The 13,128-nt window shown below is 42.6% G+C and overlaps 1 protein-coding gene and 2 non-coding genes across 3 annotated transcripts; all 3 read right to left on the reverse strand.

Moving 5' to 3' along the window:
* Positions 1 to 5,624: 5,624 nt before the first annotated feature.
* Positions 5,625 to 10,491, reverse strand: RPL21 (ribosomal protein L21). Its single transcript, XM_050937349.1, has 6 exons — positions 10,426 to 10,491; positions 9,467 to 9,545; positions 8,258 to 8,319; positions 7,136 to 7,248; positions 6,355 to 6,505; positions 5,625 to 5,753 (listed from the first exon to the last, which is right to left on the reverse strand). Exons 2-6 carry the CDS (start codon positions 9,531 to 9,533, stop codon positions 5,664 to 5,666), a joined length of 483 nt encoding a protein of 160 aa, XP_050793306.1. The 5' UTR covers positions 9,534 to 9,545; positions 10,426 to 10,491; the 3' UTR covers positions 5,625 to 5,663.
* Positions 6,947 to 7,076, reverse strand: LOC127043374 (small nucleolar RNA SNORA27). The gene has a single exon (XR_007772235.1). It is a non-coding gene; the product is annotated as a small nucleolar RNA SNORA27 (small nucleolar RNA).
* On the reverse strand, positions 7,443 to 7,519 carry LOC127043429 (small nucleolar RNA SNORD102). The gene has a single exon (XR_007772273.1). It is a non-coding gene; the product is annotated as a small nucleolar RNA SNORD102 (small nucleolar RNA).
* Positions 10,492 to 13,128: the final 2,637 nt, after the last annotated feature.

Raw genomic sequence — 13,128 nt, forward strand, 5'->3', positions numbered from 1 at the left:
CTCTGGAGGATATTGGGTCTGAATTTTAACGACTTCTTTTCATGCTCAGTTCAGAATCTGAGGATTCTTATCAAAACAATTGTGATTGTAAGTGAAGATAATTGTCAGTATTTCTTATTTTCTTCCTTTCAAAATGTATTCCTCATGTTCCACCTCTCTGCAGTGCCTACAAAACCCTGCCAATTGGCATTCTCCCTAGTCATGGGTCCATTTCTTTTTCTTTTTAATTAAGTTGTTGAATAACCATGTTATTTTACTGATGTTAGCCATTTTCCCCTTACAGTCTTGTTCACCCCACTATGACACATTCAAAATTAGCATACAAGCTCCTTTGACCCAGAGATCCATCTGCTGCTATCCTAACTCTTCAGACTTTTAAAATAACATTTACTTTATAATAGTGTTTATAGATGAGTCAAAATGACTTAAGCAAGTTGTGTTCTCTTCACATTGTTTAGTGAACACTGCACTATTTTGTACCAAATGAACAGGTGCAGTCAGGGGTGGCTCTAGGCATTTTGCCACCCCAAGCACGGCAGGCAGGCTGCCTTCGGCGGCTTGCCTGCGGAGGGTCCGCTGGTCCCACGGCTTCGGCGGACCACTCGCAAGCATACGCCTGTGGGAGGTCCGCTGAAGCGACGGGACCAGCGGACCCTGCGCAGGCAAGCTGCCAAAGGCAGCCTGCCTACCGCCCTCGTGGTGCTGGGAGAGCGCCCCCCGCGGCTTGACACCCCAAGCACACGCTTGGCGTGCTGGGGCCTGGAGCCGGCCCTGGGTGATATATGCTGCTTAAGAATTGTTTTCCTTATGTTAAAATGAAAATAATCTGATATCCTTAATCAATTTTCAGAGTGCAGTGGTTCCCAAACTGTAGTATCACTATTCCAGATGCTTTGTTTCCCTTCCTTATCTCCATCTATTAAACTGCTTACATGGAAAAGTAAATTAAGGAAGTATTTCACATAGTATTTAGCAGCTGTCTTTTAATGCAATCCCTGCAGTTGCCTTGGGACTGTTTGGTCCCCAAAGGGAGATGAAGGACTCTGTGCAAATGAGAAGGGGAAGGGAGGCATCTATGAGGCAATTACTTTTAACATGCGATCTGCACTATTTAAAAAAAAAAAAAAAAGTGGGGCAAAAGGGCTTTACCGCACCTTACTGATTTTTTTTCATTTTACTTTGTCTGACTCTTTCAAGGATAAGATGCTTATGGAACCTATCAGAGGCAAACTGGAGTTGGCATTGGTCTGGAAGCTAACTACTACTAGTACCATAGGTACAATAAGCCGTTTCTGTTGTAGTACTATGATATATCTCACTAGACTGAAGGGCATATGGTAGAAAAGGATGATCAACTTGATCATAAATAGAAGTTTGTATTTTCTACATATGCCAATCTTCTCACCACTGCAGCTTGTGTAATATCTAAACTTCCTGAGTTGGGGATGTTCAGATTTGTGGGTTTGGTTAGTCCTATTAGACTTAGGGACCAGCACTATCAGAGAAAACTACATTGACATATGATAGATAAATATACTTTATAGGTTAATATTTGGCTATCAAGTTGTCCATTATACTGCAAAAGTTATGTCACCTATTAGCAAAAGCTTAAAGGTATGTATATATTTTGTTCATTCTTTCAAATGGAGTACTAGCACTTTTTTATTGTCTTTGATACCTACTTAACAACAGTCTTGATATTTAGCTGACAAATAAAATTTGAGGACTAATATATATATATATATATATATATATATGTCCTAATTATAAAGAAAAATTTCAGTGATCAGCATTCCCTTTAATGGGCCAAATTCTACTTATTTACACCTGTTAATTTCTTTGATATTAATGCTATAGGTACGAAGGAGGGGAGAAACTAGGCCCATGAACATTTGTTACAGGTACTGACACATGCATAACAATATAATCAAGTCATACTCCACTCTCCACTGGCTTGGAAGTGTGACTTTTATAGTTGCATTTGATTACAAATATAATCAAACCACTGTACTTATTCTGGCATGCATTGATATTTTAAGATCGGGTCCTTCCACCAGTGCAAATATGCATCGTGCTATCTTTTTTTAATTGAAAGTGAGGTGATGTATCTAGACAAGTGGAGACCAGAAAATAGAAGCATGACTTAAAAGAAGCCCTTGTCAGCCTTAGCTTTGAAATCTATAAACTGTGTGTATAAAAAATAAATAAAAAATCCAGAGTTGGATGGAATTAACATATGTAATACACAACTGTATAATATACTTGGACAGGGATTCTTAAACTTCATTGAACCATGACCCCTAACACGGGGCTCGTAACCCAAGTCCCAACATGTAGGACTGAAACCTCATGCTGTGGCCTTAGGCCACAGCAAGTCTAAACCAGCTCTGGTGACCCCATTAAAATGAGGTTAGGACTCACTTTGGGGTCCTGACCCGGTCTGAGAACCACTGCACTAGGACTCTTATCACTGGGCTTGGCTACACTCGAAACTCCAAAGCGCTGCGTGGCACCGCTTTGAAGTGCAAGTGTGGTTGTGGCACCAGTGCTGGGAGAGAGCTCTCCCAGCACTGCAGGTACTCCACCTCCCTGTGGGGATTAGCTTGCAGCGCTGGGAGCCACGCTCACACTGGCGCTTTGCAGCGCTGTAACTTGCTGCGCTCATGGGTGTGTTTTTTCACACCCCTGAGCGAGAAAGTTGCAGCGCTGTAAAGTGCCAGTGTAGCCAAGGCCACTGTATTTTGAGCCGAGTGATTTGTACTCAGTCAGTGGATGGAGACAAATGTGGCAGAGGAAAAAGGAAGAATGATTGAGAGAGGAAAGGGATGCAGGGATAGGAAGAACAGGTAAGAGGGCAGAGGGGCAATGGTGGATGAGAGGTTGAAATGGAGCATGAAAAGATAGATGGAAAAGATAGATGGGAATTTGAACAAAGTGAAAGAGGCAGAAGCTGAGCTGGTAGGGATAAGGGGGTGCAGAGGAAGATTAGTATATGTATATGAGGAAGCAAGGCTGTGAGTGGTGTGGGTAAAGGCACTGACATGATATGGAAGGAAGCAAGCAGATGAAGAGCTGGGGGTGGGAAGACAAAGGGATTGAAGGTGAGCTGTTCCAGAGGCCAATTCAATTCTTCAGAAACTTGCTGTTTCTCTTCAGCAACGTTTTGCCTATTAGGCACTGCTTAAGCATGGGGATGACATGGAGCTAGTTGTACAATTGTGATTCCTCTGTACAACTCCTGCAGTGCAAATCATGAAGATGGTGTGGAAGCAGGGCCATCACCATTTACCCCACAAGGAAATATGCTACAGCCCCTGGAGGGGTGGGGGCATACTGCTTGAGAACCAGAGAGCTTCAGGATATTCCTGAGTCCTCAGTATAGAAGTCCTCCAGCACTTTCCTTGAAGCAGTATAGCTCTAGTATCAGTGCTGATCCCACAGGAAGCAGACTGCTAAAGGAGCTATTTTTAGTTGTATTTAATGTCTACTACAGCAGCGCAGCTGTAGGTGTAGTACCATAGTGTAGATGCTTCCTACATCAATGTTATCAAAGTAATTAATCCATTTCTCTAACTACATAGAGAATTCCTCCATCAACCTGTCTACACACAAGTGGTTAGTGTGAACCACTGACCTAACTACCTCACACAGCATGAAGTTTTTCACTGCCAAATGACATAGCTAGATCAATCTAAGGGCTGGTCTACACTATGGGGGGAAATCGATCTTAGATATGCAACTTCAGCTACGTGAATAATGTAGCTGAAGTCGAATATCTAAGATCGGATGACTCACCCGTCCTCACTGCGCGGGATGATGTCCGCGGCTCCCCCTGTCGATTCCGCAACTCCGTTGGGGTTGGTGGAGTTCCGGAATCTATATAAGTGCACTCGGGGATTGATATATCGCGTCTAGATGAGACGCAATATATCGATCCCCAAGCAATCGATTTTAACCCACCGATACGGCGGGTAGTCTAGACGTAGCCTAATTTAAGTGTAGACCAGACCTTATGAGTACAAGTACTAGATTGACTCAAGGGAAGCTTTAGTCATGGCTGCAAGTAGTAGTGGAGCTGTGCTATCGCACTTGTAAGTACAGAATCATAGAATATCAGGGTTGGAAGGGACCTCAGGAGGTCATCTAGTCCAAACCCCTGCTCAAAGCACGATCAATTCCCAACTAAATCATCCCAGCCAGGCTTTGTCAAACCTGACCTTAAAAATATCTAAGGAAGGAGATTCTACCACCTCCCCAGGTAACCCATTCCAGTGCTCCACCACCCTCCTAGTGAAAGAAGTTTTTCCTAATATCCAACCTAAACCTCCCCCACATCCAAGCCATGGTGTAGTATTTTGTTTTTGCACAAGAATTCCCAATGCATCCAACAATTTTTTTAAGCTAACATTTGTTTGAAGTTCTAATGCTATAACATTGTATTTCTTGTTCATTATATCTTTGTAAATCTGAGGGGTGGATGTTTGGGGATAGGCTGAGCAGAGACCAATGAGTCTCCCCTCACCTGCTGTGGGGCTGGCATGTAAGAACACAAGGAAAAGGGGGGAGTATAAGGTAGGTTACAGATATCTAAAATCAGCTACCAAAATTGAAAGCTGGCTTGCAGGAGAAAGGGGGCTGGTTACTGGGGAAGATTTTTAGGTGCAAGGCCTATTTCCTATACAAACTCCATTTTGATTTCACTAGCTCCTGGGGACCTTAAGTATGGTAGGAATTTTCAGTGCTGTGGATCTGATGAGCACAGGAAGGAAAATCTATTCCTATGCCTTAGTATATCTAAATACTATAGACAACCTTCCCTGAGAACACTGAAGTCCACTGAAGCAGGGACTCTGGAGCACCTTAGTTTGATTGAGCAAAGGCAGACCTTAAGCGTGGTGAGGTCTACAGGAGGGATTTGCTCTTGGAACCACCTTTCGGGTATGCATACAGCTTTGTTTTTTACAAATCTTGTTTTGAGAATTATAAATGTTGAAACTCTTAACAGTTTACACACAACTCAGTAGACTGAAATGTCCATAATGGTCAGTTAAATACACCTAAACTGGTTCCTATCTACTAAGACTCACACAGCTGTGAGCCACTTTCAGCTAACAATCAAGTAAATGAGACCTGAAGCTGTTTTCTTAATTAAACTAAAGATTGTAATATGACATTAAATACTGCTTGCTGTATTCTGTTTGACAGTGTCTAATAAGGCAATATGAGAATGCAATCGAAGGAGAATCATCATTGGTAAGGATACATAGGTCACCAATTCAGACTTTAACAAACCTCTCACTTTTGGCTGGGGCCCTGATAGGGCCCCTGATTTTTATTCCCTTCTACTCCCTCTATATTTTTAGAAAAAGTCAGGGACATGTCATGGGCTTCCAGAATGTGTGTGTTGCTTGCAACCTGACTTATTAAAAACATCTGTGACAAAATCTTAACCTTAATCATTGGGATAAGCAAAGCATAGTAATTAAGGTATATGTGATGTACAGAATTTGTTACCTTTGTTACCCAAAACTGATTAAATTACACTTTTGATTATAGAAGGAAGATTAATTTTCTAAAGCATATGTTCAGAAAGCAGCCTTGAAAGTAATCAACCATCACTCACATTTTGTCCTAAAGAGACTCCTTTATTTTTTTAAGTTACACTATGCCATGAATTCATAGGGAATTGGCTCCAGCAGCTCCGGCTCTTTGCCATTGGTTCTCACAAAGTGTGCTTCTCTGGGTGGAGCAGGCTGAAAGGAAAAATAGCAATAATCATTAATGTGACAAACACTCAAAGTAAACCTGACTTGCTATATTTTTTAACACATTTAGTTTGCAGTCACATTTGCAATGTGTAAACCAATTCCATCATGTGTAATGTGAAGTTTGTTTTTTCATATGATTCTATTAAGCTAAATGTATTTCCAATCTGACTGCTTTAAAATAGTCTCAGTGCTACTGAGTAGTAGTTATGGGAAGGGCTCCCACATTGTAGAGAGAGGGAGTAGCCAAGTCAATAGAAGAATTCTTCTGTCAATCTACTGGTGTCTACACTGGGCATTAGGTCACCTCAACATCATCACTCAGGGGGTTACGGATTTTTCATACCTCAAAGCAATGCAGCTGGGTTAACCTAACTTTTTCCAGTACAGACCTACCTTAAACAAATATTCAGTGTTTATCAATATTTCTCCCACTTAGGCCTGGTCTAGTATTGACCCAAAAACCATTAGTTGATTGGCCCCCTCCTTCACTAGTGTCTGAGGAACAAATGCTCATTTACATGGTCAAGCAGTTTGAGTCTTAAGTGTCATGAGTGTATCATTAGTTCAGTTAATAAAAAAACAGTACCTGGCGTTTCAGTTCAAACCAAGTGCCTTTTTCCTTTGCTTCCTTTTTCTTCCTTTCATTTTCTTTCACACGCTGCAGGAAGCTGTCTCTGCTCTTAGAATGCTTAATATGCTCAATACGCACATTTATTCTCTTGGCGAGAATCTTGCCCCTAAGGGAAAAGGCCTGTTTTGAATCTATTGTACTTAAAACAAATATTGAAGCTCATTTTAAAGTCACAGAAGCATTTTTCTTAAGGGCTGTTGCTCAAAAACACACAGAACTGTAGTCAGATTTTTATCAGTTTCTACAACAAGATGCGTTAGCTCATGGTTAAGTGTTGTATCATCTCAGGACTAATACTCTTGAAGACAAATGATTGTCTCCTCTGTAATACAGGGACAAATAGTTGTATCATCTACCACTATTGTAGTTCAATCCAGTCAGTAGGTCTAGGGATAAGTAGGCTACGTACCTTGTTATAGTGACTACACTGCATTATGCCCAGTTCAGTAAAATTAAGACAACATAAAGACCTTTAAAAACATATTTAGTATAAATATGCTAGCCAGCTGAACTCTTCATAATCTTGTTTAGAGTGCCACTCAGAGACCAGTGTTTCCCCTGACAGGATCCAAGCCAAACAAATGCCGTTTGCTTGGGTTTTAAAAGGACTTATTTTACCCCAACTGAATGACCAAAGAAGACAAGAAATGTCTACTTGGCAAAGTGAAAGAGGGGGGTGTCACTACAGTTATTTTCAAAAATCAAATTTCACACAGAGGAAAGTTAAGACACTTACTTAACCTGTTTGTTTACGATAATGCCAACAGCATGCTGAGTAATGTTAAATACCCTTCCAGTCTTGCCATGGTAACACTTGTGGGGCATACCTTGTTGAACAGTACCCATGCCCTGTTAAAAACATAATAGAGTAAGACCATTGAAATAAAGTGAAACCATTCTACTCAGCTTTAATGTGGAGAATAGAGAATAAATTTGACACTCTTAATTTTATGGATATCTTGGAATAGGTTTACAGGTTTGCATTGAGCTACTCAAATGGTCACAAGATATCTGAAATCTACTAATCTCTGACAATCCTGGCTTGCTTTCAGTGCCGGTGAAATGATTTGCTCATTTTGCTATTACCAAAGCAATCACATGAGACAGTCATCATCAAGCTCCAGAATGTCAAGAAGCTTAGACTTTGCATCCTTAGCTTTTTCAAACAGGCAAATCTTCTCAAAAGTTTGCATATTGGAAGATAAAAGTAGAATTCTTCTATGAATAAATCAGTATCCAGTGAAAAAGCTAATTTGAAGCAACACTATAGTTGATTCCGGAGCACAAGTTCAGAAAATACAAAGTTATGGTACTCACTGCAACTGAAATTGTCACACTGCACCTATTATATATGTAATCAAGTACATCCCTTAGTTTATTCCCCATATTTTCAAAATGTGTTCACTGCTTCCATCTCTGTGCATATACTTTTTATATATTGACTCAAGCAACTCTACCTGTATCTAGGATTTTAGGTAGGAGCAAAGCCACATCCCCTTTGCACAATACCCTAGAAGTAAAACGTTGGCTTTGTTAGGCCAATAGAGAGTTGCAGACTGAGTTATTACTGCTATTTGTATATCAACAACATCCAGGGGAGCCGCAATCATGAATCTGGGTCCATTGTGTCAGGCACTGTACAAAGAGAAAAATCTCAAGATGTCCAGCTTCCAGACATCAATTCCCAGTGAACATGCACAATTGAAGAGACAGCTGTTACAGCAACCAAAACAGTCCACTAATTAGCATTTACAGTCTCAGCCATGTTTTTAAAATGTATACAACATTGTTTTGGCACTGAATATGTTTTAGACCACCTTATTTCATCTTTTAATTATGCTACACTATTAGAAGATACCTTGATGTCCACAATATCACCCTTCTTGTAGATTCGCATATAGGTGGCCAGAGGGACAACTCCTGGTGGGGGGAAAATACAAGTCATTCCATAAGAATCAATTTTACTAAAAAGTGGTATTTCTCAAACTCATCTGAAAAAGTTTAAGTGGCTAGAAACGGAGAAGCCATCCATCTTCTCACATTTAAAAAAAGTGCAATTTAAGATACTATGGCTTATTCAAAGTTCAGTTTTAACCTGATCAATGTAGAAGTTACAAGACAATACTACATTGTAAGCTTCCTCCCCCCCTCCCCACTGTCAGCTGTGTAACTGCTGTTGCCATTGCCTTTTGGTAAGAGCAGTTTGAACTTGTTAATTAATTCTAGTTTTAAGTCAGTGCTCCCAATACATATAACTATTTCTCACGTTCCCCTTCAAAGCAGTTCTTATCCTACCTTTAGTAAAGATGACAAGTACTGTATTCATACTGTAACCTACTCCTCTACCCCGATATAACGTGGTCATGGGGAGCCAAAACTCCCTTCTGCATTATAGGTGAAACCCAGTTATATCGGGGTAGCGGTGGCAGTGGTGATTTAAAGAGTCCAGGGCTCCAGCCACGGGGAGCCCCAGGCCCTTTAAATCACCAGCAAGCCCTGCTGCCACAGCCCTGGGGTAGTGACGGCAGGGCTCCAACGGCGATTTAAAGGGCCATGGGCTCCCCGCATCAGCCAGAGCCCTGGATCCTTTAAAGTGCCACAGGAGCCCCACTGCTACCATGCTATATGTGAACCCATGTTATATTGGATCGCATCATAGCAGGGTATTTTCAAGCAGTCAAAAGAGGAGGTAATCAAAATCTCAGGAAGCACAAGATAAAGACAGCTACTACATTAAAAAAACATTTATTCTATAAAAGCAGTGGATATGATACCATTTTGTTCTGCATTTTTAGTTTTCACCTTAAATACAACTAAGATTATGTCTGAAAGCGGGTATTCACCAATGAAAGCTTGCGCTCCAATACTTCTATTAGTCTATAAGGTGCCACGGGACTCTGTGTTGCTTTTTACAGATCCAGACTAACACGGCTACCTCTCTGATTCTTAAATACGTTGTTCTTAATACAACGTTGATGAGAAATGGTTAACAATACTTAAATTATTAGGAATGGCTAAACTCATTACTGCTACGAATGCAGGTATCCCTAAGACAAGCTGTACTTACCATGTTTGCGAAATGGCCTCGAGAACATATAACGTGTCCCTCTCCTTTTCCCCTTTGTGTTTGTCATTCTGGCAAACGGCTATTAAGAAAAAAGAGACAACTCAGGTTACCCACGTGTATTTGCCCCCAGTGCTAATCAGGTCTTGCAGCATGCTTGGAGGTAGTGTTAGTTTCAAACCATACTCTAAATTACTGTAGAAACCCCTGACAAAACCTGCTTGTTGCTTAATACTTCCAATAAGAGCTTCATAAAAGTCACCAGAGAAAAAACGTGACAGTTTTGTCTAGATGAACTAGGTCAGAAAAAATATTTTAACCTAAGCACAAAGATGGCAGAGGGAGAGGTACGTTCGCTAGCAGCTCTCTGAGAGAGACTTCACACAGTGCAGGCAGCTTGCCCTGGCGGCACGTTAACAGCTGGATGAAGGGACTGTACAGGCACGTAGCCCTTTAGCAGACAAGAGACACCACGCAGCCCGGGGCGGACCTAGTAGGACGCAAGCTGGAAACCTGCCCCCCCCCCCCAGCCCCCGCGCCGAGCGAGAAGGGGGCGCCCGAACAGGGGTGCAGGAGGCGGCAATGCCGCTCCCCGGCCGCAGCCAGCTCCCCCGCACCTCCACTTGGGGGCCCCCTTCTCCATGCAGCCACCTCCCAGGCCTGTGCAGCGGCCTCCCCTCTCTCGCGCCAACTCCCCCCACCCCGGGCCCGTACAGCCGCCTCCCTTTTCTGTCCCGGCTCGTAGCAAGCACATGCAGCGGCCTCTCCGGCCCATGCAGCCACCCTCCCCGCGCTGCTGCTGCTGCCGCCGCCGCCCCCAGCCCAGCCCCAGCCCCAGCCCCAGCCCCAGCCCCGCTAGGCCTCCACCCGCTGCCCTCCCCAGCGCCCATCGGTACCGCAGCCGCGCAGCTCCCTGGCCGGTGTTACAGCAGCGTGACAAGAGCACTGGGTCTCACACATACCTACAAAATGGCGGCTCAGGCCGAAAGGAAGGAGGAGGGGCCTCCAGGGCTATCTTAACGGGGGACCTCAGGAGCTGTCCGCGAATTGCCTGACTATAAAGCAATCGAGGGCGGCGGAGTGGGGGCAAGAAAATAACAGCGGCTAGGGATTTACCGGGTCGTGCCCTGTGTGAGACACTTGCCATACAGTGCCCGACTGTGGGCCTCGCTATCGATTAAAACAGGCAACCGTGTGGACAGCCCAGGAAGTGGGCTTTGGAGGGGCACGTGACATGGCGGAGCGCTTGGGGGAAGGGGTCTCAGCCCATCTTCTGAGGGGAGCGTGTTCTGTTGTTGTTAGGCTCTTGGCGCGCTGTGGCGGGAAACAACATGCTCCTGTCGCCCTGTGTGGACTGTTCGTTATTAGTCGCTGTGTTAAAAGTCGGGGCAGGCTCTGTGCTCTGTAAACTTTGTCAGGGTGGCTCCAGTGAAGCCTGCGAGTCATATCGCCAAGTGGAAAAGCCTCGATTTAAATAATCAGTTGTAATCAACTTTTCCATTTATATTTCACATCTTTAAAGTGTATTCTCATTAGTCTATGTAACCATTACACTGTATTGATTTACAACTAAATAGAGCCACTACACTGGATTTTGTAAAAAGTGACGAAGAGTCCTGTGGCACCTTATAGACTAACAGACGTATTGGGGCGTAAGCTTTCATGAGTGAATATCCACTTTGTGAGACACATGACATACCCATGCATTTGATGAAGTGGGTATTCACCCACGAAAGCTCATGCCCAATACGTCTGTTAGTCTCTAAGGTGCCACAGGACTCTTCTTCACTTTTTACTGATCCAGACTAACACGGCTACCCCTCTGATACTTGACTACGTGAGATTTAGTATGTCTTTGCTAGCTAGAAGAGTACACTATATACAATTACTTAAATAAATGCATAGGTTAATATTTGTAGATTATTATTGTATATTTTTAGTATATTAGAGAATGGTAAATGATATTGCTCTTTTACTAAATAATTAACATTTTGCTCATGAGTTGTGTCAAGCTGCATTAGGATGGTAACTTTGAATTTAATTAAATATTCATAACAGTATGTAAAATGTTTTGGGTACATAAACTTCTCTTATCAAAACATGTTTCATATTTATAGCTAAAAGATGTATTAAATAGATGGGCTAACTGTAGTCAGAATTAAAGGGATTATTTCAGATTAGTCTGAGAAAATTTTCAAATATGCCAAAGTGAAAGTGGGTAGAGTTTAAGGCTGCACTTGCCTATAGGCTTGTCTATGCCACTGTAGTGCTTCTTGCTTCAGTGTAGACATTCACTACAGCAGTGAGGAGGGGTTCTCCCATCAGTAGCTAATCTATGTCTCCAAGAGGTAGTAGGCTGGTCAACAGAAGAATTCTGTCAATCTAATGCTATCTGCACCAGGAGTGAAATTGGCTTAACTATGGTGCTCAGGGATGTGGATTTTTCAACCTCTGAGTAACATAGCTGGGTTGATTGAACTTGTGAATGTAGATCCTGGCCCAATTCTCTTGCAAATGAAACTGTCTGCTAAATTATTACGCTGTCCTTCAAATTTTAAAAACTAGTAGATTTCAAGCCCTCCTGTGTTTTTTATCATGGACTGGAAGAGTAAGACAAGTCTATCTGCTTTTTACAACTCTCAGTCAATTTCTCAGCTTTGAATTCATTAGTCAAAATAAAGAAAATATTCTTTCTGTGCCTGTGGAAGAGGCTACTGCTATCAAAAGCTGGTTTGGCACTTTAACAAAATCTGGTCCCAGGTGCTTAGCTAGTGATTTCTACCAGTTCAATGGTGTGAATTTCTTTAAAACATTATCAGCAAACATATTCTTTGAATGGTTCACCTCCAACTCTGAAATTTATTATGGTTGGCATGATGGATGGATGATTATTAGACATCCAAGTCATAGCAACAGCATCTTCAGCAGTTAGGCATCTATTCTGGAACTTTAGGTTGAGAATATTGGCAAGAAAATAAGGTGGAGTAAGTGCTTGATCCATATGCTTCTTTATTGCCTACAGTTTAACTCTGTAGGCAGAAAGCATTCTTTCTTCAGTGTCTCTTGAAGTTCTTTCCAAATTTAAATAGCTTGCTACCGTATTATTGAATCTCCCCAAAGTTTGTCAGAAAAGCTATAAAAAGAGGTTTCATTATATTAGTATATCTTCTATATTTCTCTTTAGTCCAGTGTTGAATACTTTGGCTCATAGGCGGTGACTCCGTGACAGCTTGAGCACCCACGGGGAAAAAAATAGTGGGTGCTTGGTACACAGTGGCAGCACTGCTGATCAGCTCCTCTGCCCCCTAGTGTCTCCTACCTGCCAGTGATCAGCTGTTTAGTGGTGTGCAGGAGGCACTGGGGGGAAAAGGGGAGGAAGAGGCAGAGAAAGAGCAGGGTGCTCGAGGGAGGGTGTGGAGCAGAGGTGGGGCCTTAGGGAAAGGGGTGGAGAGGGGGCAGAGCCTGGAGTGTACCAGGGGTTGAGCACCCCCAGGGAAACCAGAGAGTTGGCTCCTCTGCTTTGGCTATGATAGTTCCATCTACAGGCAGTCCTTGACTTTACAATGTTCGACTTATGCTGAATGGCACTTACAATGTTTTTGAACTGACATGACACCCTGTTTCTACTTAAGACAATTGGTTTTGACTTTAGAACACTCAGTCCC

The sequence above is a fragment of the Gopherus flavomarginatus genome, chromosome 1, assembly GCF_025201925.1.
Source record: "Gopherus flavomarginatus isolate rGopFla2 chromosome 1, rGopFla2.mat.asm, whole genome shotgun sequence".
NCBI classification, from domain to species: Eukaryota; Metazoa; Chordata; order Testudines; family Testudinidae; genus Gopherus; species Gopherus flavomarginatus.